The 27,703-nt window shown below is 53.3% G+C and overlaps 5 protein-coding genes across 5 annotated transcripts; 1 reads left to right on the plus strand and 4 right to left on the minus strand.

Moving 5' to 3' along the window:
- Window positions 1-3,176: 3,176 nt before the first annotated feature.
- On the plus strand, window positions 3,177-4,481 carry QC764_123690 (uncharacterized protein; the record flags this gene model as incomplete). Its single annotated transcript, XM_062943605.1, has 1 exon — window positions 3,177-4,481. The coding sequence occupies one exon, from the start codon at window positions 3,177-3,179 to the stop codon at window positions 4,479-4,481; it is 1,305 nt and encodes a 434-aa protein (XP_062806750.1).
- Window positions 4,482-5,014: 533 nt separating this feature from the next.
- On the minus strand, window positions 5,015-5,287 carry QC764_123695 (uncharacterized protein; the record flags this gene model as incomplete). The annotated part of the gene is made up of 1 exon (XM_062943606.1): window positions 5,015-5,287. One exon carries the CDS (start codon window positions 5,285-5,287, stop codon window positions 5,015-5,017), a length of 273 nt encoding a protein of 90 aa, XP_062806751.1.
- A 1,823-nt stretch (window positions 5,288-7,110) lies between these two features.
- On the minus strand, window positions 7,111-8,304 carry QC764_123700 (uncharacterized protein; the record flags this gene model as incomplete). The annotated part of the gene is made up of 1 exon (XM_062943607.1): window positions 7,111-8,304. The coding sequence occupies one exon, from the start codon at window positions 8,302-8,304 to the stop codon at window positions 7,111-7,113; it is 1,194 nt and encodes a 397-aa protein (XP_062806752.1).
- Window positions 8,305-14,810: 6,506 nt separating this feature from the next.
- Window positions 14,811-14,975, minus strand: QC764_123710 (uncharacterized protein; the record flags this gene model as incomplete). Its single annotated transcript, XM_062943608.1, has 1 exon — window positions 14,811-14,975. One exon carries the CDS (start codon window positions 14,973-14,975, stop codon window positions 14,811-14,813), a length of 165 nt encoding a protein of 54 aa, XP_062806753.1.
- A 5,247-nt stretch (window positions 14,976-20,222) lies between these two features.
- Window positions 20,223-27,494, minus strand: VIP1 (inositol hexakisphosphate and diphosphoinositol-pentakisphosphate kinase). The gene is made up of 2 exons (XM_062943609.1): window positions 22,195-27,494; window positions 20,223-21,936 (listed from the first exon to the last, which is right to left on the minus strand). The coding sequence occupies exons 1-2, from the start codon at window positions 27,033-27,035 to the stop codon at window positions 21,447-21,449; spliced, it is 5,331 nt and encodes a 1,776-aa protein (XP_062806754.1). The 5' UTR covers window positions 27,036-27,494; the 3' UTR covers window positions 20,223-21,446.
- Between the last annotated feature and the right edge of the window lie 209 nt (window positions 27,495-27,703).

The raw sequence follows: 27,703 nt of genomic DNA on the forward strand, positions 1-27,703 counted from the left end.
TTTAGCTGCAAGGGCTTTACTTTGCCTGATTAACAGAGATGTCACCGTCGCATATGGAAGGGGAACATCATATCGAGATTCGGATGAAATGTCATTAGGAAGACTGGTTCGGCCACAACAGCCATGTAGGTTATGCGACTCGATATGCCCAAAGCCGCAACCATGAACAGTGAAAATATGGCAGTTGAAGCTGTGCCGGGTGCAAAAGAAGACGAGGTAAAGGCGGGAGGGGGCTGCGGACCTGGCCAAAGTCCAGAGCTCTTGGAAATGCACGTGTCAAGACGTCTTTGGAGATAAAACTCAAAAATGCATGGCTTCTGCAGAACCCAAACAGGCCGTGATATACCTACCGTTCTGAGAGCACTGTAACGGCCTGCCAGCCTCGCTTGGCACAAGAGATCAACAGGTTTTGAACCCGAATCGTCTGCCGAACCGGGTGCGGGGGATTTTCGAGAATGAATCTTCTCAAAGCCTTCAACGATAGATCCTTCAAGCTTCATATGTCAGAAAGACTGGAGATGGAGGCGCCGGATGGGGAAGAGGCCGAAAGCCAAGTCGACGGGAGCGCGTTGTTTCAACGGCTGGCGCCGCTCCGCAACCCCAGCTAAGCACCTGCCACTGCCGGAGTGATTTTCATCAGTTTCGACTAGTAGCAAGGAGATCTCGTAGACGGCGGCCTTTTCGATATTGCCATGCTCGCGAATGAAACAGCGCTGTGCAAGCGCGGGTGCTGGCAATCGTATCTCATCGAATAAAAGACTGGGCAGCGGCAGTGAAAATCTACCCCGCGTTACACAACTTGGACATTTGCATACGCACCCCTATTCTCGAGTATCTCGCGGTGCTACATTGCTCTTTGTTGGTGGTGGCTATAGCGTTCCAGTTGATCTCGAACAAAGAAGACACCTACCCAAACGCATCGGCTGATCACCGTCGAAAGGATGAATGGGCAGCTGCGAGGGCAACGGGCGAGGGAATTTTTGAAGCCGCCGGTTGTGATGTCCAAGCTCCGAGGCCCGATGTCACCGTGGCGGCCAAGCGCCGGCGCGGGAGCAGACTCTTTTCACCCGCGGCTCCGTCTGCCGTCATCAACCCAGCATTTGCACAGTACGGGGAGCAAAAATGGCAATAATGGGCCCTATGCTAGGCCTGCCGAACTTCCTTCGTCGATGCTGCATATGCTGCAAGATTCCCTGAAGTCCAAGTCACGAGAGCAGCCGATTGCCGATCACAACATGAGAGAGGAAAAGGGGTCGGTCGAGGAGGAAGCAAGGTCGGGCTACTCTAGACGGCGCAGAGGGTCTTGAAGTCGTGGTTGAGATTCGAGACACTCTATGATCTGAGACTGTTTGTTGTAAAGACATTCTTGGCTTTTTGACTTGCGGATGACATGCCCGGATCACAAGAAGGGATGAGATGAGGGGCATTCCCGCCCGCGCCTACCTGCAGACAACCACTACGTACACACACACACACACACACACACACACACACACACACACACACACACACACACACACACACACTCACACACACACACACACTCACACACAAACGACTTTCTCTTCGACCTGCAGCTAAAGGCTTGACACCCGTCTGATTCCATCCCTGACCACTTTGCGGCTGCATACCCACACATGCTTGACTAACACACAATATTTCGACCTGATTCTTTTTTCGTGCTCGGAGCCGAGTTGAGCACAGTGTGCGGAGGGTAAATGCAGAGTCAAGAGTATGGAAGCGGGCACTTTCCAAGCGAAAGCCGCAGCTCACATGCGTCAACAGCCGGCCTATAGTTGCTGATTCTTACTGCGAGAAACACCGCATGCAAGTAGCACCCTACGCTAGCCTGCCATAACGAGCGCGGAGTAGGACCCTGCCACCATGAAAACTTGACAGCAAAGCAGTGGCCAAAACCGTCTGGCCGCAGTGTAGACAGGAGATGGCTTCCCCGCAGTGATGCTGATGTATGTAGAGAGGCAGCATCAAATGGTTCAGAACTAGCGGTCGGGAGGCTGTCCAACCTGGCCTGATTATGGATCGCTGACGGGTTGCTCGACATGTGCGTCGCCATAAAAAGAAGGAATGGTCAGCGATGCGAGACAACCGAAGGCCGCAGCATCTGCGGAAAACACAGGCGCAGGGGGTGGCAGGTATAAGATATTCAGAGGGATAATAACACGCACGCACGAGCCTGAAAATATGCCCCTATGGAGAGATGAAATGGGCATGGGCAGAGAAAGGAGCCAACGGATAGCTGCCCGTGATCGACATGCAGCCTTCAGACCCGGCACCTCGCTCTTGTGATACCCTCGAGTTGCCAAAATTGTCTCCTGTTGGTATGTTATTTTGATCTTTCTCGTCCGTCAGCCGTGGTGTCGTGTCAGGTCAGCACAAAGCTGTTTTCTTTCTCGCAAAGCGAACGCCGAGGCTTGCGCGCAGAAGGAAAAAGGGAAAGGAACGGCAGCGGGCCCTGGTCTTTTTAGTCGCGGATCAAACCCACTGGCTCCACTAGTCCCCCTGTTAGCATGGGTCCCCCCTGGGCCCGCAGTCTGGTCTTCGACCCGCTGCAATCCCACGCGACGGAGGAGACAAGAAGAAGCTGGAAGCCCACCCATTTCAGTCCACTTCTGGCCCAGCTGAACCACGCACCTTGCCCCGACAAGGAAACCTCGCCCGACCCAGTCAAACCACCGACCTGACCACCTCCAAACACAAACAACAGCACCGTGACGCATCACGCCTTTTGGCCTCTAGCACGCTCTCACACCACCTGTCACCCCGGCTGGGTATATCAGCAACACAACAACACCAAGAACAAGAACAACAACTCTTGCGACACCTATTGTTTGAATGACAGCGGCGCTTTGAAGGAATCGCCCGAACCCCGAAAAGACACGACACGACAATTCACTTTTCATCCGAACCTGCCGCCTGTCTTGACACGGGACTCCCCTCCTGGCACGCGTGTTCTAGTATACATCACACGCGCGTTTCCGAAGCACGCCCTCGAGGCATAGGGGCCGTTTCCCGGAGCGGTAAATATTTTTGTTCCCCGTCTTTCAAGTTGTGGTCGCGTAGGTGCATGCGGCCCTAGCGACACCCACAAATTGCCCACCACGGCCACACCACGACGAAGAACTGCTGCTGGCGGGGGTGAGGAGGAAGATCTGGCCATGGATGCGCTCAAGAATCTCGTCAACAGCGTGCCCGACTGGCTGCACAAGCTCGATGAGCTCAACGGCCAGATTGAACAGCGCCAGAACGAGCTGGCCCAGCTGGCCGAAAAGGATAAAGAAAAGTCGCCGAACGGGAGGTCATCGAACGCGCCAAAGTCGATCCGGAACAAGGGCTCAACAGAGTCGCTGAGGCCGCGCGATGAGCCTGAGGCGCACCTAAGGGAATCAACACCACAGCCCCAGCTCGAAACCCGGAATGAAAATGGCGATGCGACAGCGGATGCTGCAGCTGCGGGAGCCGCCGCCGCCAAGGCCGGCACCGAGCAACCGCCGGCCAGCCCGTCCGACTCGCACTCGCCATCTGCCATTCAACGACAAGAAAACAAGGTGCGAGCGGCCGGTCAAGCACGCGCTCGGGCGACACTCAGGAAACGACAACGCACCGACTCGGTCATCAGCGCCGAGGGCGGCCCGCCAAAGTACCGGACCCGCAGCATGATCATTGTCTACTATGACAGCTACGTCCAGATTTTCTTTGAAGAACTCGTCAAGTTTGTGAGCGCCAGCCGGAACTTGATGCGCAAAGCCAAAATGGCCGCCAAGGTAGCTCAGATCAAGCGGTTAGCAGAGCTCGACATGCCCGATGATGATGATGAGGACGAGAAAAAGGACGGCGCCAGGAACGACTTGACTCCGGCAGCCGGCGATGGAGCCATCGTGGCTGCCCCTGCATCCTCCAACGCTGACGCCGAGGCAATCCCGGCTCTTCAATACGTCAGCACACGACGATTGATGGGCGGAGGGCCATCAGCGATGATGGCTGCCAGAGCATCCATGGGACGCGGTTACGGTCGAGCTGGCGCCCGCGGCAACATCACCCTTGGACCCGATGGAAAGCCGCTACAGAGCGATGTCTATGATGAGCTCGACAAGGGACTCGAGTTTGTCCAGAGCATGTGCGAGCACGCCGCTCATCAATTCCTGCGGGACGGCGACTGCGGGGAGGAGGTGATCAAGATTCAGCGGCGACTACGAGAGACCAAGGAGCTGGCCGACAAGGAGATGGACCGTGTCAAGAAGGAGAGTCCTGCCCCTCTTCAGAAAGATGCCGAGGAGACTCGGGGCAGGAGCTATCGCCCGCAAAGCATGCGTAAAGACAACCTGAATGCCTTGAAGGCTGCCGAGACCAACGGACTGGGCAGTGAGATGAAGCTCGAGGTGGACGATGGAGCGGAGGAGGTGGAGGTGGTGTTGCCCCCAAGGCTGATGTACAGGAGCACACGGGCGATGAAATCTCAATAAAGCGGAGAGTTTTGGAGGAAGTGTCATGGCGACATACATATATATCCTGAAATCTAATCGAGGCGACGGAGGGGGGGAGGAAGGAGCATTGCAGGCGAAAGTATTCACCACTGAATTTTGGCGCTGTGAAGAGGGTTTTATTCTGTCTATCATATCTTGTTACGGATCGCAAAGCGGAATGGATGCATGGCAGGCACCAAAACAGAACTTGACCTTGTTTATCAGAGAGAGACTATTTTACAACTACACTACAGCTTGGTCCTTGCGGACTGGTAGCATTTCTACATCATTGGCATGGAATACTGGAGTCTTTTTTTTCTTCTTTTTCCTTTTATACCGCATCGTTATCATGACACCGTAACTGAAGGAGGGAGGAAAATGTGACAACATCCTTTTTTTTGTTTTTTCTTTGTTTAATTTTGGCTGCAACAGGGAATATGTGGAAGGATTATGGGATATACCATGTATAACGTCTTTTGATACCTTACTTGAAGATGATTTTTCAGGGTTTTCGATCTCTGGCCCCATCGCTGCTACCACCATCCGGAACACCGATCTAATCTGATGGGATTTGGAGAAAGAAATAGAGAGAGAGAGAGAGAGAGGGAGAGGGCATGAATCTCAAATACCCACATCCACGTTTCAAACAAAACAACACATACAACGTGGACCCAGCACCCTTCCTCCCCTACCCGACCAACCTCCTGAATACTACACTGAACTGCTCTTTGACCTGACGACACCGCCTCTTTTTTTTTTTTTTCTTTTTTTGGTCGCGCAAACGCACGCACGCACGCGCGCAGCATGTACAATAGGTAGTAGTAGTAGCATAAAGATGAGTGATGAAGCCAAAAAGGGGGGGGGGGAAGGGGTCTCCACACAGATACATCAATGTTACACCGTATCTGGCGAACCAACAACAGGAACGGCCACGCATTTCGCTCAAGTGCCGCAGGAAGGCATTGCATTTTATTTTCTTGTGATGCATGAACAGAGAGAGGCTTTGTTCTTTTCTTGTCCTTCCATTTCTAGAAGGGTTCGATTGACCACGTGTGCATGTTGTTAGGCCGGCAGGGCGGGTGCGGCGGCGGCGGCGGCGGCGTGCGTACATGTGTGCGTGTGTGTGTGCGTGGGTGCGTGGGGGGGAGGGAGGAAGCCCTATCGGCTTTGGCCGAGGAGGGGGGAATTATGTGAGAATGGGAATCTACCTAGCCATGTTTTCGTTTTGTGTTTGGAGGTACGTGTGTTTCAAGGGACGGGGAAGCGGTTGGTGTTGAACGTTGGGTGGAAAGGTGAGGGAAAGAAAGGGCCGAATACAAAAGTCAGAGAGGTGCTTGGTCTCGGTGAGTAACGGGGGTGAGGTCAGGTCTGTCAACATTGGTGAACCTTCTTGTGGCACACCGGGTGAGTGGAGGCATGCTTTTCTCGTGTCTGTAAAACAAGGGTGGGTAAGGTATGACTTGGACGCTCACTCAGAAGAGGAAGGAACATGGTGTAATAGCTTCATGGTCAATGCCTTATCGGTTGACCAAAGTCATCAAAGTTGGTCTGACAGAGACCCTGACCCACGTGTTGGGTAGCCGAAATAAGAACCCTTCCATTTGTCCTTCTGGGCAGAGTAGCAGTAGATGGTGTTGAGATGGGTGATTTGAGCTCGAGCACGGCTAAGCATGATATAAAAGTTCACTTTCCGGCAAGCACGCACTTTATGCTGATATCTTGCCTTCTGTTGTCCACGAGCCTTTTCTAACTCCGCCACAGGGAAGAGGGCTCACGTATAAAGTAAAAGCAAAAACATGACGGAAAAAACTGCCTGACGCATGTTCAAATACTGCAGAAAGCATTCGTGTTCCCTTTCGAGCGGTTGAGCCCGACTCCTAGTTGTTTGCTGGCACTGCCTATGCCTGTCTTTTGTTGGTAGAAGATGACAATGGCTCTCTGCAACACCATTATCTTCCAAAAAGAATTACAAGGCAGACTTTGTGATATGATCAGGTACCTACCTAGGCTGCCCGTTGGTTGTGTGGTTGACTGTGGACTTCCATTGGTCAACTGTTGTGAAAGACAAATATGAGAAAACAGAAAGACTTTAGTACCGTGGAACAACGACACTTGGGATATATGGGAGTTAACTCCTGGAATCTCCGTATGACTTGGCTTGAGATATGGCTGACTGTGTGATACCAACACGAGACCTGCTTCTCGGCTGATTCAGGTGTCGTTCTACACTGAGTCTGGGATGGATCTTTTAATGAGCCGTCTGCTCTCACACCTCAACTCAAGCTTGGAGAGGAATCCCCAGTAGGGGATTAATTCTGTTATAAATAAAAGCTCCCTATTGAAAGACCGCTGTTTTGATAGTCAAGCTATCAATACTCGAAAGAGAGAACCAAAATGGCATGGCAGATGCCAGGCACGAAGAACAGAACAACCTCCAGTAGCATCTCAAGCCCTTTGCCCTACTGCTGCCCCGAAATATCAAAAATGCCCTCTAAAGCTGTGGGTAACCATACCAAGTAACCATCGCTAAGGCTAAAGTCCAGCCGCCTGTCCATTTCCAGCTTCGGTCCCAACTCCGAACTCCTCTGTTACCCTCCTCCTTGCTATCCCCAGCCGGCGGAGTCAACTCCTACTTGCTTCCAGCAACCGCACCCATCGCCGCAACCAGCGCGTCCATCGCGCTGCTGTGTGTTTTCGCTGTCGGGCCAATCCCCGCTTCCGGCTTGCCCACCCAAGATAGCCCTAATCGATTTGTCTTTGGGTCCCGGCCCTTGGCCCAGATCGAATCCGCGTTCTTCTTGATTGTCATCGCGAATTTCTCATTGGGAACAGCCTTGTATAGGTAGTGCAGGTTCCGAATAAAGATACCCTTGAACTGCGGCCCATCCTCACCACAGTCCGCTCGTATGTCGCAGTGGTCGGCTTCATGAAGGATGCCGTCTTCATCTTGTAGACTGGCGATGGCCGCTTCGGCAATGTCGACCGCTGGCGAGAGATACGAGTCGTTGCCCGCGGCTTTGCTGAGCTCGACCAGACCACCCAGGATGACCCCCTGATTGTAGGACCAGGTAGTCTCGTTGTTGTTGAGGCAGGTGGTGCTGTTGAGGCCGTCGTTGATCAGGTTGTCCTTGTTGATCAACCCACTCTTCTTAAACCATACCCACTGTTCTCTTGCGATCTGAAGGTAATGGTCTTTGGAACCCTGCACCCGGTTGGCGAGACTGGCAGCCACGGTAAGGTAGAGCTCGTTGGCGATAGCGGCCTTGTATCTCATCGTCTTGTTCCACAAGATACCGCCGCCACACACGTTGTCGGCGCCGGTTCTCATATCATCAAAAATGCTTTCCGCCATACTGAGGTATTCGATCTTCTTCGTTAGGTCGTACGATCTGATCCAAGCCAATGCCCACCACCCCTCGTCATCGTAAAATGTGTTGATAAACTTAGGGTAACCGCTCTCCGTCGTCCGCGTGTGCTTTCTGGATGAGGCCATCTGTTCGTCTGCTCTGTGGCGTTTTCCGATCTGCACGTTCTCCTTCTGAGCATTCACAAACGTAGTGGCAGCAATATCGGTAACATTGACATGCTGATTTGGACCCTCAAGCAGAGCCCAGTCTGTCAAAACTGTAAGAATGTTTGCGTTCTGCCACCAACCCCCTGTGCTCCACCCCCCCGTTTGCGGTTTAAACCAGTCTTGAAGAACCTTGGCTGCGAGTTCAGCATTTTCGGCGTAGGGCGCGTCATTTGCAGCGTGGCCGAGCCGGTGAATGGACATATAAAAGAGAGCTCGAGCAGCCAATCTGCCCCATGTGGTGGAAACCATGTTGATAGCTGTTAAACAAGTAAATCCAGTAATGGTGATCTAGTTTCTGAGTCGTTTGTCAAGGGGAGGGTATGCAAGAAAATATATACTCGCCACGGTAGCCAAAGTTGTGAAATGATGTACCAGAAGCTCGAAGTTTGATCGAAGACGGAAGACCCTGTGATCGCGAGGGTTGCATCTCCCCGTTTGGGAATCCTGGGCCATGCTACCTGCCAACATGTTGTCCAACTTCAGCACGCATCTTCGGGCGTTCTTGATCATCCGAAACAGGAAGATGCAGTGGAAAGCATAGGTATGTGGTCTGTTCCAACAGGCTAGCGCGTCCCTGTGCGGCATCTGGCGGCAAGGCCATACCATGTAGAAGCGGCAGTGACAGATGAACAATGACTGGGCCGTTTCCAGGCACGGTTGCGCATGAGGAATGCACGTGAGTGCGAAGATATGCGAAGCGGATGTGTCAAGCGCTCGCTTCTCAAGAGCGCCGGCGGCCGTCACCCATGCGGCCGCGGTATGCAAAGTAGTGATAGGAAGACGACCGAGTGGGTTCAGGTGTACGAACTGTTGTGGTTCTAGAGAACATTAGCAAACATATGATGAAGCATCACCAACAAGCGGGCACGACTGATCCAAGATGATCTAGCAGACAGATACCCGTGCCGGCTTGTCGTCAGAAGATGCATGTCAGCGGCGCTGTTGTTGAACACACATCACTCATTCGGCAGCTGGTTTCCTTGCCGCATCCTATCAGCAGCACGAGGCTTGGTTGTGCAATGGCGGTACAAAACAGCCACTCCACGTGAGCCTCAAACCCAAGATGTCTTGGTACTCTTCTTCGGACGTGACAAAACATGTGTAGATCCGGGGAGCGGTATCCTTGATGAATCAAATATCGAGATAGCCTTGCGGTTCTTAAAACTTATTGGCAGATTCTATTCGGCCTTGCCACCAGAGACGCCGGGCTGTACGACCAGACAGAGAGTACGGCATACCGCGCGGGCACGAGAGGAATTGGCGGAGCTCCGAACATGATGAGAACCGGAGTTGTGTCTTCGTCGATGAAGAGATTGTCGTCTTTGTCGTCATCATTACTTACCTGATCTGTCAGCGTTCAGGGCAACTGGCTGGTAGGTACAACTGGGGGTTGGAAGTTCGAGATTCTTGAAGGTTGGAGGACAAACATGTCGTGCCGCCACAGCAGAAGTGATGAAGTCATCTTGCCAGTTCTGAAAGGATTGTGTTCAAAAGGAATGAAGTCGCCGGACGTCAGGTCTTCCCTGTTCTCCATGACGGCAGCGCGGGTCTTGCCGGTTTAATGTGGGGTATTTTGCGGGGAACCCCTGGTAGGGCTGAGCGACTGCCGAACAATGGATTCTTAGCTTGTCGAATGCCCCAAGTTTTATCAATCCGTAGAAGAAGTCAATGACATCGAAAAAGCTAGCACTGAATACAAAGTGCAAAGATAAATATCTGTTTCCTTGTCTGATATCATTCTCCAAAAGCTCAATAGCTCTTGCGGAAAGCCGAGCTACCCCATGCCTGCTTACCCCGCAGTATCCCCAATTCCCCAAAGGCACAGTGAGTAGAAGGCTTCCCACAGAAATGAAATCAACCTCTTTCCTTTTGCTTACAGAGATTATCTAGATATTCTTGAACACTTATGGCTGACCTCCCGATTGTATCTCCAAGACCTGATTATGCCAATGGAGTGCAGGCAGTACGAATCAAAACGAGGCATCGGTCCTGCGATAGAGAATCTGATTTCTGGACACACTAGCCCACTCAGCACATGATGCCAAACAGGCGTTTGTCATGGGCGTGAGCACCTCTGTGGACTTTGGGTCCCTCATTCATTTTCGGGCAGCCTCCGTTGGTTCATCCGATATTTCTCGCAATATGCGGTGAGCGGATCACATTACCAAGTGCATGGTGATATGTTGACAGATAAGCAGGGCCGACGATATCTCTTCACAGCCGCATGACCAGCAGTGACCCCACGAGCCGCAGCGGACCATGTGCGATATCCCGCCGCTTTATGTATATGTATATTCTCAACCGTACATGAGCTATATGCATCCCAGACAGGGCAATGGCGCCTTGACAGAGCAGCCCGCCAATGCAACATGTGCCTTGGTGGGTCAGGGATGTCAAAGCTGCCCTGGTCGTCACATTATTGAAGTTCGACGAGGATATTGCCAGAAGCAGTAACCCATCAAGTCTTGGGGCGGATATGCCCGAGATACCCCACGAACTCGAACTTGGACAGCATAATAATAACCGTCTGAATTTGCTCGAGTTTAAGGTCACCGGCGTCGGCCACCCACCCCTGTTGGTCTTGGCGTGACCCGGCCACGCAGGCTTCCTGACAACAAGCATGAAGGACCGAGATTTCAGGCGCAGGTCTTCCTGGGCACCCGGGCACTGCGTTGTCGAGGGTCACTAGGCAGTCATCACACCGTCAGAGTGCCGTCGACATTCATCAAACGCACGAAAGGTCTAATCACATGGGTCGGTGAAGCGAAGGGACACTTGGCTCTGCGGAACTTCCTCCGGTGTCTCTTGCCAATCGATGGGCACCATCCGGAGGACCAATCGGCCCGGGCACGGCGCGGCAGGTCCGGGAGGATCGGGGTTAGCTCCTGCACTTAATCTGCATTTTTGATGGTGGTGCCGGCGCCGTTGTGTTGTTATACATGGACGCTAACAGCTTGGCTTGTCACATGCCGCCCTGCTAGTGTAGTTTCAGATGGTCTCCAGCTCAGACTAAAAGCCGCCGAAGGCTAGCGTTGCGGGAGATCGATGTCTGGATGATCGCTTGGATGGATTCAACGGCCCGCACACAGTTATCGAGAACAACTGCCGAAGTTGAAGACTCCATGATTGAATACAGAACCGAGAGGCTTGTGGTTTGACAGGGCCGGTCAAAAGACCTTCCGACTGAATAGTTTACCATGAGCTCATATGCCACATATCACGTCCTTTGTGAACAAACTTCTTATGCTCTTTCACCCGACTGAAGCGGTGAGAAGACCTCTTGGATGCAAGCCACTTCTTGTCATTGGACACACATCGATCTTTCTTTTTCGCCGACCTTCCCTCGGTTACCTGTGGGGTGATTGGAGCGCAGAACTTGACAGCCTTCCGAGCTCTCTGGACCCAAGAACAAGCAAAGTTACGCATGCATCTTAACCATGTATCCTGGTGCCAAAGCCCCGTTCATCCCAAGTTGCTTGATTCGGATAGCGGGAAAGGTTGGGGGCGCGCACTCCTCCCCAGCACCAGAAGAGAACGAACAACCGATACTCGGATCATTCGTACACCTCCCTCCTTCCTGACTCGGCCCTCGTTTACTAGCTCTTCTCACAACCGACCAAGGAAAAAAAAAAATCCATCACACTTTTCAGGCCTCCTGTGGAACAAAGGCCCGAGCGGACCATAATCTTGAGAATCTTTGAGCCTTTGTTTGATGCCCGTAAATCACCTCTCACGCACCTACCATCAACGTTCCCACATCCCGTACCTCCGCGAGGTGACACGACGCCTTTAGGAAGCTGGTTCGCTCGGATAAACGGTCGTGTACTTGAATCACTCAGAAGAAGCTGGGCTCGAGCGCTCCCTCACCCGTTCGAACACAAGCACCGTCGAGCGTCGCACAGTTACACAAAACACTAAAGAGCTTAATAACAAGCCGACAGCAAGCGCTCTCTTTCCGCCGGGACTTTTGAAAGCTCGGCACATATTTGTATAAAGTTTTGTGTTCCTTGTGTCGTGAGAGTCTGGCTATTTGTGTCGAGAAAGCCACAAACCCCAAGGAGGCTCCCCCCAGCCGGAGGGCAGGCGGGGAAGGTATGGAAAGAGTTCCCGCCGTCTTTTATTTGGCATTCTCCCCTTTCCACCCGCATCTCACATCCGTCTGGGAACCGGACCGGCACTGCAAAAGAAGAAAACAGACTCAGCATGATGGATAACAGATGGTCCCTGCCAACCCCGATTTTCGGAGTCTTTCCTAGCACATGCTTTGTTGCACACAGCACCCGACCTTTTTGAACACCTGCCTGTGTTGTCATCATCCATGTGACTCGATGGGAGCCTTTAAAGACCACGCATCTACCATCACCAGACAGGGCATGGTCCACAAACCTACAAATCACAGTCACACACCTTATTCCGTAAACGGGAAGAAGAGGAGGGGGGAAAGGGGGAATAGGGCAACTCTACCCGTCCGTAACCACAAAAAGATGTTTGAGGGGAAAAATCCCGCCCTTTTTTTTCGTGGTTTTTTTTATTTTTTTTTTATTTGGTTTTTTGTTGTAAAACGATACACACACCAGCGGGCCGAGGATACTTCGCTTGTATTAGTTATCATTGCCGGATCTGCTGGTGGTGGCACATGACTTACAAGACACAACTTTGTTTTTATTTTTTGCACAAGGTAAGGTGTTTTTGTTCTCCGTATCTCGGGTAACGTGTATGTATTTTGCGTGACCTGTCACTTGGGTTTTACTTTCTTGCGTTGTTCAAGATTGTCTCGGAAATTCTCCGTCCAGCTCGAGACTTCTTTTGTTGTCTAAGATCGAGCCGAGCTGAGTTTGTGTGACCTGTCAATCAGTGTCCCATACGCCAAAACCCCTCATCCAGAGGCGGTCAAGGAGGAAGAGACAGAGTGGAGGTCTTGATCACGATGGCAAGTTTAAGAACAGGTGAGGGGACAATGATATCATCTCAAAGAAAGGATTCGGCCCTCAGATGGAGATGAACCGTTTGTATACATGCGTAGCTTTTTGGATTTCTTTTCTCGTGGAAAGATGCCGACCCAAAGACACAAAGAAAGAAAACGGCGCGCTGCCGAACGTGGAATTTCTGAAATACGTGACAAACAAAAGACCATGAATCCATGGGTTTGAGTAAAAAAGAAAACTTTTTCGTCCGTTATATCCTCATGTATTCCCCCCGAAAGAAGCATTTCCCCCTTCCCATACTGTGTAGTATAACTCCCATCTCCCTGATTCTTTCTTTTCCGTACCAATATTTCCCCACCCAAACCCTTCTAAATAGTTCCCAGTCTAAATTTTGTGAAAAACGCCTTTCAAAAAAAGGAAAAAAAAAAAAAAAAAAAAAAAAAAAAACTATCCATGAAAGCTTTCCCCTCCCCCCGTTTGATATCCCATCCGTTTGTACCTGTCCCGTCTCTTTCTTGTTTTGGGGCGGTGTCCCCCCTCCCCGCCCTTCTCTCCCTTGCCTGACCGGAAGAAACTCCTTAAAAAGTGAATAGCACAGAGAAAAAAGCCGAGTGAAATACCTAAGCGAGCGAACGTGGTCCTGCCGTTCTCTGCAGGGTATTACATCATAAGAATAGGAGAGAAAAAATGTAGCTTGTCAGAAGAGAAGAGAAGAAAAGAAAAGAAAAGAAAAGGCTGAAGCAAGATGCCAAATTGGTTGATATGGCCGAAGTCGAGAGGCAGAATTGGTCTTGGTGAGTAGTAGTTTGTGTGGTACGGCATGTGGTATGAGGAAGGTCGTCGTGGTTCGGTGTTCGAGGGAGGTAGAAAGGGTTGTTGGTGACAGGGCTACCAGGGTTATCGCTGCGGGCCAAATAACCCTGGTGAATCCGCGACAACGGATGGGACCCACACTCAGCCCGCTCTTGCGACAAGACCCCCAGAAAAAGTCAACCCGGGACCCTGCAGGACATCGCGGGTTCCCACTGTTGCACGATCGAACGGTCGTCGGTTGTAACGGTCATGTCCAGGCCCTGACAAGGTACCAGATGTCTCGAGACGGAAAAATGACGGCGGTTTCGCAAATGTACGATCTTGTCGAGGGCTTTCGGAGGACAACTCCCATTCTGGAGGGAGACACATCCTTCGCGATGCATGTCGGTCCCTGCCAACTACCGAATTCTTCCGCTTGTCTGTGGCTGGTTCTCGTCTGCTTCCCGGGCTGATTCTAGGGGAAGTCTCTGTCACTGTTCACTCCTTAGTTAGCTCCAAACGGCTTCTTGAGATTCCGTTGTCGGCAAACGACAAGGGCAACTGGGCCCAACCGAGCGAAGCACTGGGTTTTGCCGCAAGCAAAAGGATTGGGCCGACTGCGACTCGCTGGAAAGCGCAGTGTCGTCACCCACCCCCTCCACCTCGGCTTTCATGCTCCCTGGGAAGCACAGAGAGAAAACCCTCGGCCACTTCAGGCCGGCTTGGTGTTCACCGCCCTGCCTGCCGGTTCTCTCTCAGGCGAGAGGCGGGAAGGCACGCCACTGGACGGTAATAATGGTGCGTCTGAGCGCAGGCCCAAGGGTAGCACTCTGGTTCTGTTGCTGCAACTCACCTGTACTGGGACGACGTTAAGCCAACCACGACGACCAATCTCCAAACCCCTCCCCTCCTCTCTCCCTCACACACACACACACACACAAACACACACAGGCGCGCGCGCGCACTAATACGCCATACAGATACGCAACCAAGATCCAGGGTGCCGCTCAGCCTGGTGCCAGGCACAAGGGGCCCTTCCTAGGCCCCATCCATGCAGGCACGACACGTGTGGATCTTGCAGTACCGGCATTCATAGATCCACCAGTGGGGTCCCGAGTGGCACAAATGGCACGTCCATTCGATCAGAGTGTTATCCGCCTTGATCATCTGGAATACGTGGACGCAGTGTGTAGAGAGCGCCATCTTGCCGGTGTCTGTTTTTCTGTTCTCAACTTTGATGTAGACGTCGCTTGCGGGCCGAGGTCGAAAAAAGGGGGGGTGGCCGAGATTGCGAGAGCTCCTGCGCGTGGTGCTGGATTAGGAAAAAAGCTAAGATCTGGCGCGTGTTAGTGTCAAACCTCGGGCGACGCCGCTGAGAGGATCCCCAGCGGATTGCGTCAAGGCAACCACAACTCACCAATAGCGAGCAAAGAGCAGGGGATACTGCTGCTTGTGTTGTTGGACAATTTTCCTGTGGGCGATGGCTCTTGGTGGATGCTGTCACTGGTGTCGTGAATGAGTCTTGAAGTCGAGGAGCGATGGCTTGGAGGCTAAGACTTATTATATAGAAGTGAGATCAAAGTAATGTAATTCGAGACACAAGGCGTAATGGTGACAAAGGTACAGGTCAAGTGGTGGTCGAGTGCTGTTTGCTTGTCAAACGGACGCAATGTGTGGCAGGATTCTGAGCTGTAGAGCATGTACTGTGTGGTCGAGGTGCGGATGTAAACGGGGGAGCCGGCTTTTTGTGTTGTTGCGCAGAGGACCAAAGTGGAGGCCCAGTGTTGATTGACGACTCTCTCTAGTCGGATACGATTTCCTGGACGGTTTGGTTCCCTAACGGCGAGCCAAAGGGCAGCTGGGAACGGGTCCAGTCATTCGCAAAGCTCCAACGGCATGAAAAGAGCCTTTCCGGTTGCCGAGCAAGGGGGAAATCAGCATGGATGGGGGGAGGGGGGGAAGGGGAAGGAGGGGGGAGATTCAGGATGAGAGCGAGTGGGCTACGGAAATGTCGTCCCTGTTCGTAAGGAGACTAAGAGACATACGCTCGACAGATTTTCTCGGTCGACTCTACTACACCCCCTACCCTGACGTGGTCTGTGATCTCTCTCTCTACCTACCTAGTCTGGGGGGAAACCCTAGACTGGTTCGCGGGGGGCTGCTTTGACGTGTAAGTGGACCGCGGCAGCAGGACCTTGCCAACCGAGCCGGACATGATGGATAGTAGATGGGCAGAAAAAACTGCTGATGGGCAGGCAATGACAGGGAACAGGGTGATACGATGCAAGTATGGCATCTGAGTGTCCGTGAATGGGTGTACAGTACCCAGTGTGATTGGCACTCGCAACGACGAGGGGTGTGTAGAGTGGGTGGTAGAGCGATCGCACCTAAGGGCGGGTATCAACTCACACACTCCGCTCCTCTGGGTTGAAGGACCCATGTTACCCAAGAGCGTGACAGGCGGTGCGGAGCCAACCAAGGATACCAAGCGAATCTCTCTCACACTCAACACTCTCCGCCGTTCAACGGCTTCCTGGCGTCTTGCGGACGCAGAAGCGCCACAGCCAAAAGAAGATAGCAATCGATAACCAGGATGTTCCCTGTCACTGGGTGGGTTTCCTGTTATGGCTCCCTAGCATGCACGACCGTAGGAGGACGCACCTCTTTCTGGCGAGCTCTGACCTAGAGGGGTATATCAGACTCATCTATCGAAGGGTTTAGCCGTAAACCTTGGTTCTTCCTGTTTCCTGCCTGCGGTTTCCCAATAAAATAAAAAACAACTCGAGATCCAGAGAGATGATGTTTTTGGGAGAGACCTGTCAACGGGCAGCCATCGTACCTCACTAGGCTGCTTGGTGCTTCGTTGCATGCGAGGCATCGAGAAGTAGACCTGAAGCCTTTGAGGGACTCGATCTTACCGATGTCATGCTATCGCGGGGGACAAATGAAAGAGAGCGCCAAACGCTGTCCTGCGGGTACCTTGCATGTGTGTCGGGGAAGACAGGCTCCAAACCGAAGGAGTACGAGTCTGAGGCGGAGACGATTGTACGATACCGGAGCTTGACGACGACGGGTAATAGTATGTCGTTTCTGCCCTCCTTCATCAGCATGCGCGGTGCTACCTGTGGCCCGGGCATGAACGAGAAGGATGCCGGTTGATGCTCAAGAACAACGAGACAAGGCAACGAAATGATGTCGATCTCGAGCTTTTCACCGCGTATCGAAGTTTGACAGGGCCTGATGAGGCTCGTTTGGGAAACTGGAGCGAACCCCACGTTGTGACGTCTCTCCTCTTACCTACGACTTTCAACATCACAGCAGCCGTCAAAGTATTGGTTTCACAACACATGAATGCTCACCGCTTGCCGCCATCCTGACATCGCATCACCCCGCGGATGTTGTGTTAGCGGCCCCCGCAGAGTCTCCCAGTTGGTTATCTTGGCCCTTTCGCCCTTTAGAGAACGGGGGGTTCCTCGCGCCGCAGCCTCAACATCCGATACATCAGCGACATTCAATCGAACGGGGAAGTCGGAATCCGATCCTGAAATTTGATATCCTACCGGACGTATGCGGCCTCACGAAATCGGGATGCAAGCTGCCTTGGCTACCCACAGTTCGACGGACTGATGCCGTCCGCTAGATCAGACGAACTGTCCAAGCCTCTACGCTAGGGGCGATCTCGGTATGCAGCGCTGATTTTCGTGAATGCTTCACCAGTCCCGACTTGGTGGAGTGTCAGACCATCTTTTCATGCTGAACGTTGATGGAAGCCTGTCAGCGAGCTTCCACAGCCCTGTGACTTGGTGATGCGCAGCCTGAAGCCGGCCTACCGGACGGTCAGGGTCAGGGTCAGGGTCAGGCCCCCCGGGGGAGGAATTTTCTGGTGGCCTTCTAGCGCTGTGAGCGACGGAGTAGTGCCGAGCTAGCTAGCCTCCAACCTGGAAGCCTCAGCGGGGTTTGTGGTTGCTTCACATGGCACCGTGCAGCAAGATCCTAGAGCACTCACTAGATTCACCGTGGAACTACCCTCATCTCCGAGACAACAGACAACAGACAACAGACAACAACACACATGGCAGGGCGTGATGGCTTCGTCGAAGCGCGCCGGCGACATGGTGTCTGTCGAGAACCTGGTCTCCCGTTGGCCTTGCGTTTCCCTCATGCAAGAAAGATCATCCCGCGCGCTGCAGCCCAAAAGGCGGCCCTCCTCTGACCAATTGGCACCAGTCTTGCCGCTCTGCTGACTTCAGACACATGCGACCAGTTCCAGGGACCCTCATGCAGCAGCTTGGTCTATGCGCCCGTCGGTCAACTTCACGATATCAAACTCCACGGCCAGGATGCGCCAAGCAGGAACTCTGCTGTGTCTGATGGTAAACTGACAACGGAGTACCGGACAAGGACGGTGAGACAGTATCGGCCGCTGATGCTTAATTTCTTCGCTCTTTCGTTCGTCTGCGGTTCCCCTTCCAGGCCGCCAATAATACAAAGCAGTATGAGGAAGCATATCTGAGCCGCAGAAATCGGTCGACGGTCGGTTTGCTCAACACACAAACTGGTTTCATGCGAGTGGGCACTCTGGCGATCTGCATCCAGCGGGTATCACTCGATCTCAAGCTACAATCAGCCTCCGCAGACCGGCAACATCAGACGCCTCAGAAGCTCTCGGTGAACCATAAACCTTTGAAGAAACCAAAAGCCGATCGACCCCGAACCTCAGCTAGCTACTGTGTTGTATCATGTGGTATCATGTAATACATTCGCAGCATGGTTCGGAGAAGCAGACCGGTCAAATAACAGCAGAATATATGGACAAAACACATGTTTGCGGGGCGTCATGGCATCGCAACCGCATCGTGTTGCCGGCAACCGGATGCGCACTGACGTTTGTCCAAACCCACCACTTCATCAGGGGACACTTTGGAGACGCTCGAATCGTTTCTGAATATCGTCATTCCCATCAAGCCATTGTCAGGTAATCTCCAGCTGGGGGAGGGACTGCTGAAAGCGATACCAGTTAATCTACGCGACCCTACCATCTACCTAGGTATGGGATAGAGTCGACAGTTCAAGGTTGCGTTCGCTTCCGAGTAGCCAAGAGGTTGCAGAATCTTAACGTCTTTCTGCAGCTCTAACCAGACCGGGCCCAGATGGTAGTCCAGCATTTGCCGAGAGGTCTTTCCCGCCATACTCCGTACAGTTCTCTCTTCTTCCCACTCCCCAGAGACTGGATGAATGACGGAAGTGGGATTGCGCGCATAAGTTGTGACAAAACCCGAGCAGATCATGTTCAAGACCCCCTCGTCGTTCCTGCCCCTCCTCTCCACACCCTCGTCAGCTGGCTTCCTACACAAGATTTTTGAACATCCACTTGTCCGATCAGATCCGGTTAATCATGGGCCATGTCACGCTTCACTTGGAAAATATGTTGCACGGGAATGACAAATCGCATGGATGGCACCGGGCAGAGCTGTTCTTATTCCGCTGATTCCAGCCTCGACTCGACCAAAGTACTTTGACGCACAAGCCGTGATGTCGATTGCAGGACACCCGAAGTGAAACCGGTGGGCCTGGTTCTTTGCTACTACGCTATTCGAGCGGGCAGGCAGCTCGATGAGCCGACATACCGGTCGGTCGTCAGATGTAACCTTCACCACTCGCCGGGCGATGCGGCGTGGGTTGCCGTGAAAAGACTGAGCCGCTGTCAGCTAGGTAATCTCAGCTCGTGCTCATCAAATCCCGGAATCACAGAGCAACCGTATATGATATGTGCGACGACGTCTGGATAGCCAAAAAAAACCAAAAAAAAAAACCGTGTGTGTACACCGCACTCTCTGTGATCTTCCTCCCAACACAACTCGCTTGGCCTCGGACCTGACCTCCGTGCGCCGAATATTCCACAAAGGGAAGAAAGACATGGAAAAAGCTTTTCGCCATCTCCCTCCAATTGCCAGACCTCGACACATCTTGCACACAAACAGACGTAAACCTTTCAGAAACACCATCTCGCACAGGGCACGAAGCTACAGGAGAGCTCCCGTTCAGAGGCGCGCCAATCCTGGCTGGAATTGTTGGCGCTGGCCCGTCCCGCCCTCTCACAGCTCCCGCGAAACCGGAACCAAGCTCTGCCCAAAAAGCCACAAAGTTTAGTTGGATGTATGTCTGTGTGGTATGATGTTCCAGTTTGTGACCGATCACTTTGTAATCTTTTGTTGTCACTCGACCGAATGGGAAGGCAAATGCTGGGTATGAACTTGTAAAACCGGGCGGACCTGGTCTGACTTGCCGGGACTCGTCCGTGGTCTTTTGAACCCCCCAAGTGGGAATGATGACACCAGGTTTCACGATCTAACAGCACAGCACCCAAAAGAGCAGCAACACACGACATGTCTAACCCTGTTTATCCTTTTTTTTCTTTCTTTCTTTCTTTCTCTATAGCCCCCCCCCCACTCCCAGCAATTCCTCTATGCCCTTCCCCCAGATAGCACAATCTCTCCCAAACAGGCTGGGGTCGTTGTCTCTGAATCCACTCCTCCAGTTGTAAACCAGCAAACCTCCGGATCCGTTGTTTCTTGAACCATGGGTGCCGCCTTTTCATCTTTCCTCTCTTTGGCTCTTTTCCACCCTCGGCCGGCCTTCCCGGCCTGACCGTACCTATAGTCCTCGAAAAAGTAAACACCACCCTCCCCTTGCACGACGTCCAAGCAAACGCAACCAAAGACGTTTTGTCGTGCGTCTTTGCATTGGAGGTCCACATCGAGCAGAGTAAAAGACGCCGCTTACTCAGTTGACCTCCTATCTCATGAATGCACCGGCCGGTGTGGTTCCCTACGCAACCGATCCTTTTTGCAACACATACACCCGTCCGTCTCCATTCCCAGAGCCCAGAGGCAATGCCAGATTGCCTAATCGAGACAAAAACGCTCTCCTGGTTTCCCAAGCCTTTCCCACCCCGGCTTAGGCTCAGCTGTTACTACTTTATCCCTGACAAGGCTAACAGCAATGGAAAGCTGAAGGATCTTCGATGATGCTTGTGCGCACGAAAAAAAAAAAAAGGAAGGAAAGAAAAAACACGCCAAACGGCCCACTTTAGGCGGAACTTCGGGACTCGTCACCACCATCCTCCACTTGCTTCGTATTTACATACACCAAAATCTCCACTCTCAACCAGGAAAACAAGAAGGCAAGACAAGAAGGCAAGCCACCATGGTTGACATCACACACACACGCACACACACACTTTCACCGTTATCTGTTCCGCAGAGCATGAACCTAGTAAAAGCGTGCCAAGTTGGTATGACTTTTGTGATCGATCAACCTAGTGCACCCACACCCCGGTCTAGTTCGCTTCAGATATAACTCCCGGGCCGTTAAGTGACAGTTTTCTCTTTGCTGGGACCGCCTGCCTAGTGGAGGGGGGTGTGAGAATGACGAGTGACTGAATCTGTGCGGTGTTGGGCGATTCGGGCCGGCCCACTGAACGACAACAGGTTACTTGACAGGCAACGACTTCCGATCCAGGGGCGCGATGAAGAAGACGAGCGGGCTGAGGATGCGATCCAGACCAATCCACACCCCCAACCCACACACATCATGATGTACAACAACAAGCTTCCCCCTATCCTGTCCTTTCTTCCCCACCCGCCCCGTCCCCTACCCGTGCGGCGCGGTAGTTTACAGCTTGTCGTCAGCAGCAGCTTCCGGCTTTGGGTCGCTTGTCTTGAGGGTGGCGGTCATGTTACTAGCAGCGGCGGCGGCCACAGGTGTGGGTACAGGTGTAGACGCATCCACACCCTCTTCCGCCGCTTCTTCGGCTTGTCCTTCCTTGATCTCGCCCACCTTTGGGGTGGCGACGACAGTAGCGACAGATTCATTCGTCGGCGTGGCAGTCTCCACCTCATCAGTGGTAGCAGCAGTGGTGATGGTGGTGCTTTCGGAAGCGGCAGCAGCGTCCCCCGTGGTTTCAGCTGTATTATCAAGAGGACCAGTAGTGGTGGCGGCGGCATGCTCAACCGTCTTCATCTCCAGGCCTTCCTTCTCGCCACCTTCAGCTCCACCGGTTGAACCAGGAGTAGCTACGTTCTCGTCACCGTTGTGCTGCTTCTCTTGGAACGTAAAGGCATCCGATAGGTTGACGGCCAAAAAGGTCTTGGGCAATTTGACTCTGAATGGACAAGCACGCGTTAGCAAATCCACAAATATAAGCCTCTGATATATGCCCAACGTGACCAACGAGATCACCAAAACCAAGGAACCAAAGGTTGGTCCTGTTTGGGTTGACCGACCGGCCCTCTGATACAGGTCCGGCATGGCATGACATGATGCGAAGGGGCTAACGGGGGGATGGGAGTTGCGGAGCAAAGGAAGAGCATCCAAAGCCCAACAAGCAGAATGACAAAGAAAGCAAAAAATAGGAACTTACTGATGGAACTTTGCCCTCAAGGTCTCAATAACAAACATCCAGTCGGCATGAGCCGTCAGGCTTCTCCTGGGCGCGCACCCAATGCAGTGCTTGCTGTCGAGCTGCACATCCAGCGGGTCGAACACATGACAGCCGGGGCTAATGGTAATCTTGATGCTGTAGTTGAACACGGGCGTGCCCTCGGCGTCAATGGGCGGGTTGGCCGGCATCTCGTACAGTTCAAAGGAGATCTGCGACAGGTAGTCCAGTTCCGGGATCGTGGCCCGCTTGATCTTAGTCTCGAGGCCGCCCTCCAGAATGCAGTTGAGCAGCGTGTAAATGTGAGATTCCTTTGTGAAGTAGATGAACGACTTGGCCTCCTCGGACGCCTGCATGTCCTCGAGGTCCTGGACGATTTCCTTGAGCAAGGGGAGCGAGGTCAGAAGACCGATCTCAAGCTTCTCGCTGTCCGAGATGCCGTATTCCTGCGGGCAGATGAAATCGAAGAGAACCTTGGCCAGCTGGTACAGCTCCCGAAGGGGCTCAAATCGGGCGTCGGTTTTGGCCTTTGTCTGGCTGTTGCCGCGGTGAAGGTGAAAGTACCTCTCTGGAAGCTCAGCGTCGACATTGCTCGAGGGTCGCAGGCCGTTGAGGAACGACCTCCTACGGAAGATCCGCTTCACAGCCTTGTGGCCCTCCTTCTCAATCTTCTCACTAAGACTCGAAGCTGACCTCTCTGTTTTAGTCTCCTCTGGCAGAGGTGCCGCTCGAACACTATCCTCCGAATCCTTTCCGCTGGCGATCGCCGGCACAGAGTTGGATGCCGTTGCCGACGCGGTTGACGTCTTCCCGTTGGACGACGACGACGACGAAGATGCCGCTGGCGACGGACCTTTTCCGAAATTGGTCTTGTACTCATCTTCAAGCATGTTCTTTGGTGGCGCAAACACCCACTCGAGGAACTGGCGATTGTGGAGGGCATCAAACTTCATGGTATCATAGAGCTCCGAGATCTTGCTCGGATCAACCTTCTCGCCATCGCAGAACTCGGCGAAGAGTTTCTCCCAGCGCTCTTTGAACAGCTCCGCATCCTCACCGCAGCACCACCTCGCCTGGATGCCCGTCACCGCATTAGCCTGCGACAAGGAACCAACCGACGCAAGCGACGAGATTGACACACCAGAGGTGGAGTTCCCATCGGCGGCGCCCTTATCACCAGAAGAGGGGTTGTTGATGGCGTTCAGCGAGTTCACTGCACCACTATACAGCTTCGCGTAGTTGTGCTGCATGACCTTGCGGTGGAAGTTCATCAGCTGCACCACCCTCGTCTGCACCTCGGCCGGCTCAGGCATGTTGTCTGGCCAAGCGAACTGAGGCGGCCTCTCGTTGCCCTTCCGAAGAAGCCCCTTAAGCTTCTTCTTCACCTTGTCCATCTCGTCCTTGGCCGCGTTGGAATCATCCAAAAGATCCTTACGAATGGTGATGAAATCCTCGGGCACATCCTTCTTGTTGAGGAAGCTGGCCGCCCAGATCTGAGCCGAAGTCACGACGCGACGCTCCGAGGAGCTGAAGACATGAACCTCATCGAGAACCTCGCGGTTCATGAGGCCCAAGTCACTGCGCATGCTTTCGCCGAGCTCCTGCGCTTGGTAGCGAGCAGAGTGCGTGGGCTCGCCGCCCCATTTGACAATGAGCTGGAGTTTGTCGAGAACGAGGCTTTCTTCCGCGGCGGTGAACTTGGACATCGTGACGCCTGACAGAGAATCATGGCGCTTAGGCGACCTCCGGGTCTTGTACGCATCGCTGTCGGCCTTGTCACCTTCGCCCTCGGTCTCGGTCTGGAGTGGGTGGTCCTCCTCCTTCATTGTGTCGATTTCGTTCTTTTTCTCAGTCTTGCCGTCATCTTCAGCCGAAGTATCGCTCTTCTTGTCCTTCTTCTTCTCCTTGTCCTCTGGCTTCTTCCTGAACATGGGTTTAATCTGAACCTTGGTGCCGGCCCAGCTGCCCTTCTTGATGAGCACGTTGCGGAGAGCTTTGAGCTTGTTGCGGTCTTCAACACCCTCCCTCATTGCCACATCCACGGCATCGAGGACACTGGCGAGGGCAGGCTCGCCGATGAGAAGAACCTCTTCTTGATGGCCCTTGAGAAGCTCAATGAACGGCGCAGTGTGGAAAGTGAACTTGTACTTTTGCTTTGGCGTTCGGTCCGCGTGACGAATGACGGACACGACACCCTTGAGCTTCCAACTCGGTTTGGGGGGCGGTGGAGGAGGAGGTTCTTGGTCATCTTGGACGGCGGTAACGGTTGTCGGCGTGTCAACCTGCATGACAGAAGGCGCCGCAGAAACAGTCGAGGGGGCAGTAGAAGGTACACTGTCAGCCACCGAAGACGAGAACTGACTGGCCAAGGGACTAGCAGGTATGCTCCCGTATTTCGAGTCTCCCTTGATCGTGATTGTTTGGCTGCTAACCACCTCACCTGGCACCTCCCTGGCCACAGCTGGCTTGTCCATACTTGCCCTGCTTTGCGCCTGCTGGGCAGCCACATGGGCGACCAACTCCCTCTCCTTATTCGCGTACGCCGCACGAACCGCCATGCTGGCCGCCATAGGGTCCACGTCGGAGATCGCAGGCGATGGAATGGGAGGGGTGAGTCCCTCTTTGCGAAGCTTCTCTTTGATGAAGATCTCCTTGAGAATGTTGGCGCAGTGATCGTAATAATCATCATTATCCTTGACGAAACTCCAACCGTTGACGTCGATTACGTAGCTCTTCCCGCCGGCGCGCAAAAAGTCGAAACCGCAAACGCGCTGACCAAACGTGGTACTGATCTTGCTGGCGATCTCCTTTTCCTCGGCGCTCAACCCTGTGACGTACCGGACCTCTTTGCCGTGCGTGTTACGCCTCACGACGCCGTCCACCACTGGCGATTTTCTCGTCTCTGCGTGGCAGTATGTTGGCCCAACCGTGTAAGCTTTTACATCTTCAGCATTGTCAACTTGCATAAAGCGTTCATAGATGAAACTCTCCTCGGGATGGGTGATGCACCTCGGGACAGATAGTCCCTCGACATACTCGCTGCTCTTGTTGCCAATCTTCCGGAAAAGCTTCCTTGCGCCGCCGCCTGCGGAAGAAGGGAAATAGATGATGATGTTGTGGTCCTCACCGCTGGTTGGCTTCTCGACAAATGGCTTCTTGATCAAGGTTCCGTCAACGGACAGGATGTCACCACCATCCAGCAGCTCAACCTTGCGGGGAGCAGCTGCTCTGGCGGCCTCCGGATCAGGATCCGTGGGCTCGAAGACAATCCCACTAATGTCCTTGATATGCTTACACACGTCAGGTGTAAGAAGCCGGGGGCCGCCATCACGGTTGACTTCAATTCTTTGGGGAGTGGGGACGTTGATTCTATCCAACAGTCTCAAGCACAGCCTTCTGTCCCAAAGAATCTTTTGCATAGGCACATCGTTGACACAGAAAGGTTTTCTGGCCTTGACGTACGCAATGGCCTTGTCAAGCGGGAAGCCGTCCGAGTAGAATGAGATCAGGTAATCGCAGATGGGCCAGTTCTCAATGGACTCGTCAAGAATAACCTTGTCCCCAAATACACAGACGTCGAATTCGCGGTTCTGAATCAGGCGGTTCAAGATATTTCTACTAGGCTTGCTCCGGGCTTTCACGTCCAGCGCGCAGACGCCGATGACGCCCCAGGGAGCGGGCCTAGGTTCTTCCTTCTCTCCGCGGTGGTGATGATGGGAAACGACACGGTCTCCGCTAGGGCTGTGGCTGCTGGCCGCGGTACTACCGCTGAACCTGCGCTTGGCCCGGCTTCGCGATCGAGTAGGTTGAGGACGAGGAGTAGGGGTTGTTCCTGTTTTCTGCTGCGTATCGCCACTTGCTTGAGATTGCTGACCAGTCGTCTTCCCTATATCACCAACAGTTTGACCTCTCGCCTCCCGAGGAGCAAGCTGAAGGGCACCCTGATGAGATCCCTGACTTCCCGTGGTAACTGTGACGTTCGACATGGTCGCTTCAGGCTGGGCCGCCTTATTGGTAGCCATGATGCCAGACACTGACCGATGGCCAGGGACGCCAGAGATGCTATTGTTGTCGCTTCCGTTGGCAGAAGCAGCTGAGCTGATGACTCCGCGAGCAGAGGCAAGACTATAAATCGACCCAATGCTCACGCGGTTGCTGGCGCTTGCGCCGGCCTCGGAAAAGGAAGAGCGGGCGCTGCGGTAGGCGGGTTCTGGTAGTTGGTTGTGGCGATACAGTCCTGTCTCGCTCTGAGTGCTGGGCAACAGGCGAGGGGTCTCGGATTCTTCAATGGCGGTTGCCGAAGAAGAATCTCCAAAATCTCGAGGGGAATAAGGTTGCTCGGAGGGATTGGTTGGGACACGGCGGAGGCTGGTGGCGTCTTCGCTCCAGGCGTCGGAATGGGATGAGTCTCGACGGACAAGATGACCTTGGGCTGGCAGATGGGCTTTCAACGCTTGGTGAGTAATAGCCGTGGAAGGTGGGGGCATGGAGAGATTCGTGCGGTCAACGTGGGCCTCCGCGAGAGTTGTTCCAGGATCGGCCTGCTTGCTCTTGCGGTTGGTAAGACTGGCGAGAGAAGACGAGGAGAGGTTGCGCATATGGAAGCTGGTTCGGTGCGTTCTAGTTCTCACCGGCGAGACTGGTGCTGGTGGCGGCGCGCCTGCCGGTGTGACTGCTGGCGACGTTGAGTTTGCAGCTGGCTCTGCCTGTCCTTGCTCTTTTCCCTTTTCTCGTGGCGCAAAGTATCCGTTCACCGGCTCTGTGGACTCCACCGATGATAGGCCTGCTTCGTCAAGCTTCGACTTGTCAGAGTTTGTGTCCATGGCTAGGACAGAAAATGCGGGCACCGGAACGAGTTCGAGCTTCTTCCTTTGGGTTGGCACGGCACTCTCGGTGTGTGGCTTGCTGGTTCCTGGAAGGGAACAAAAGAACGAGAGGCTTCAGGGGGAAGGGAGGCTGAAAGAGACGTGTTTGTGGACGGTCTGGAAATGCTCGATACCGAAATGCTACCAGTCAGATAAGACTGACACGACGGGGATTTTTTATGGTACAAGAATGGTCAATCGATACTGACAAGATGTGGCAATAAACGGTTTAGAGCTGATTTTCTACCAAGCAATAGGAAGAAACAAAACAGAAGCAGAACGAAAAACAAGAACACCAAACACTTTTGTTTTGTGCCAGTCCCTGCCGCAATCCGATTCCGCTCTGGGGTGCCGTCTGTTCCACGTGAAAATGAAAGAGTCTGGGGCAGTAGTGGCCCAGCCAAGCAGTGGTATCCGTAGATTCTCTTCAATGGCGAATGGCCAATGCGAATGGAAGGGGCCGAGAGAAGGGCACGAAGCTGATGGCCAGACTGCCACGACTGGCCTCGCTGGGCTCTCTGGATGGGCCAACCCGGCTCCCGAATCGTGGTTGCACTGCTGCCAACCAGGGCTATTTTTTCCCTGGCGGGGCAGTTTGGAAACCTGGGAGGGGCACACAAAGCATG

This window comes from Podospora pseudoanserina, chromosome 1, assembly GCF_035222485.1.
Source record: "Podospora pseudoanserina strain CBS 124.78 chromosome 1, whole genome shotgun sequence".
NCBI classification, from domain to species: domain Eukaryota; kingdom Fungi; phylum Ascomycota; class Sordariomycetes; order Sordariales; family Podosporaceae; genus Podospora; species Podospora pseudoanserina.

Coding starts and splice junctions, on each gene's coding strand:
- VIP1 (XM_062943609.1), bottom strand. CDS start 27,035: ATGGACACAAACTCTGACAAGTCGAAGCTTGACGAAGCAGGCCTATCA. Junction 21,937..22,194: donor TTGAGGGCAAAGTTCCATCA/GTAAGTTCCTAT, acceptor TTGTCCATTCAG/AGTCAAATTGCCCAAGACCT.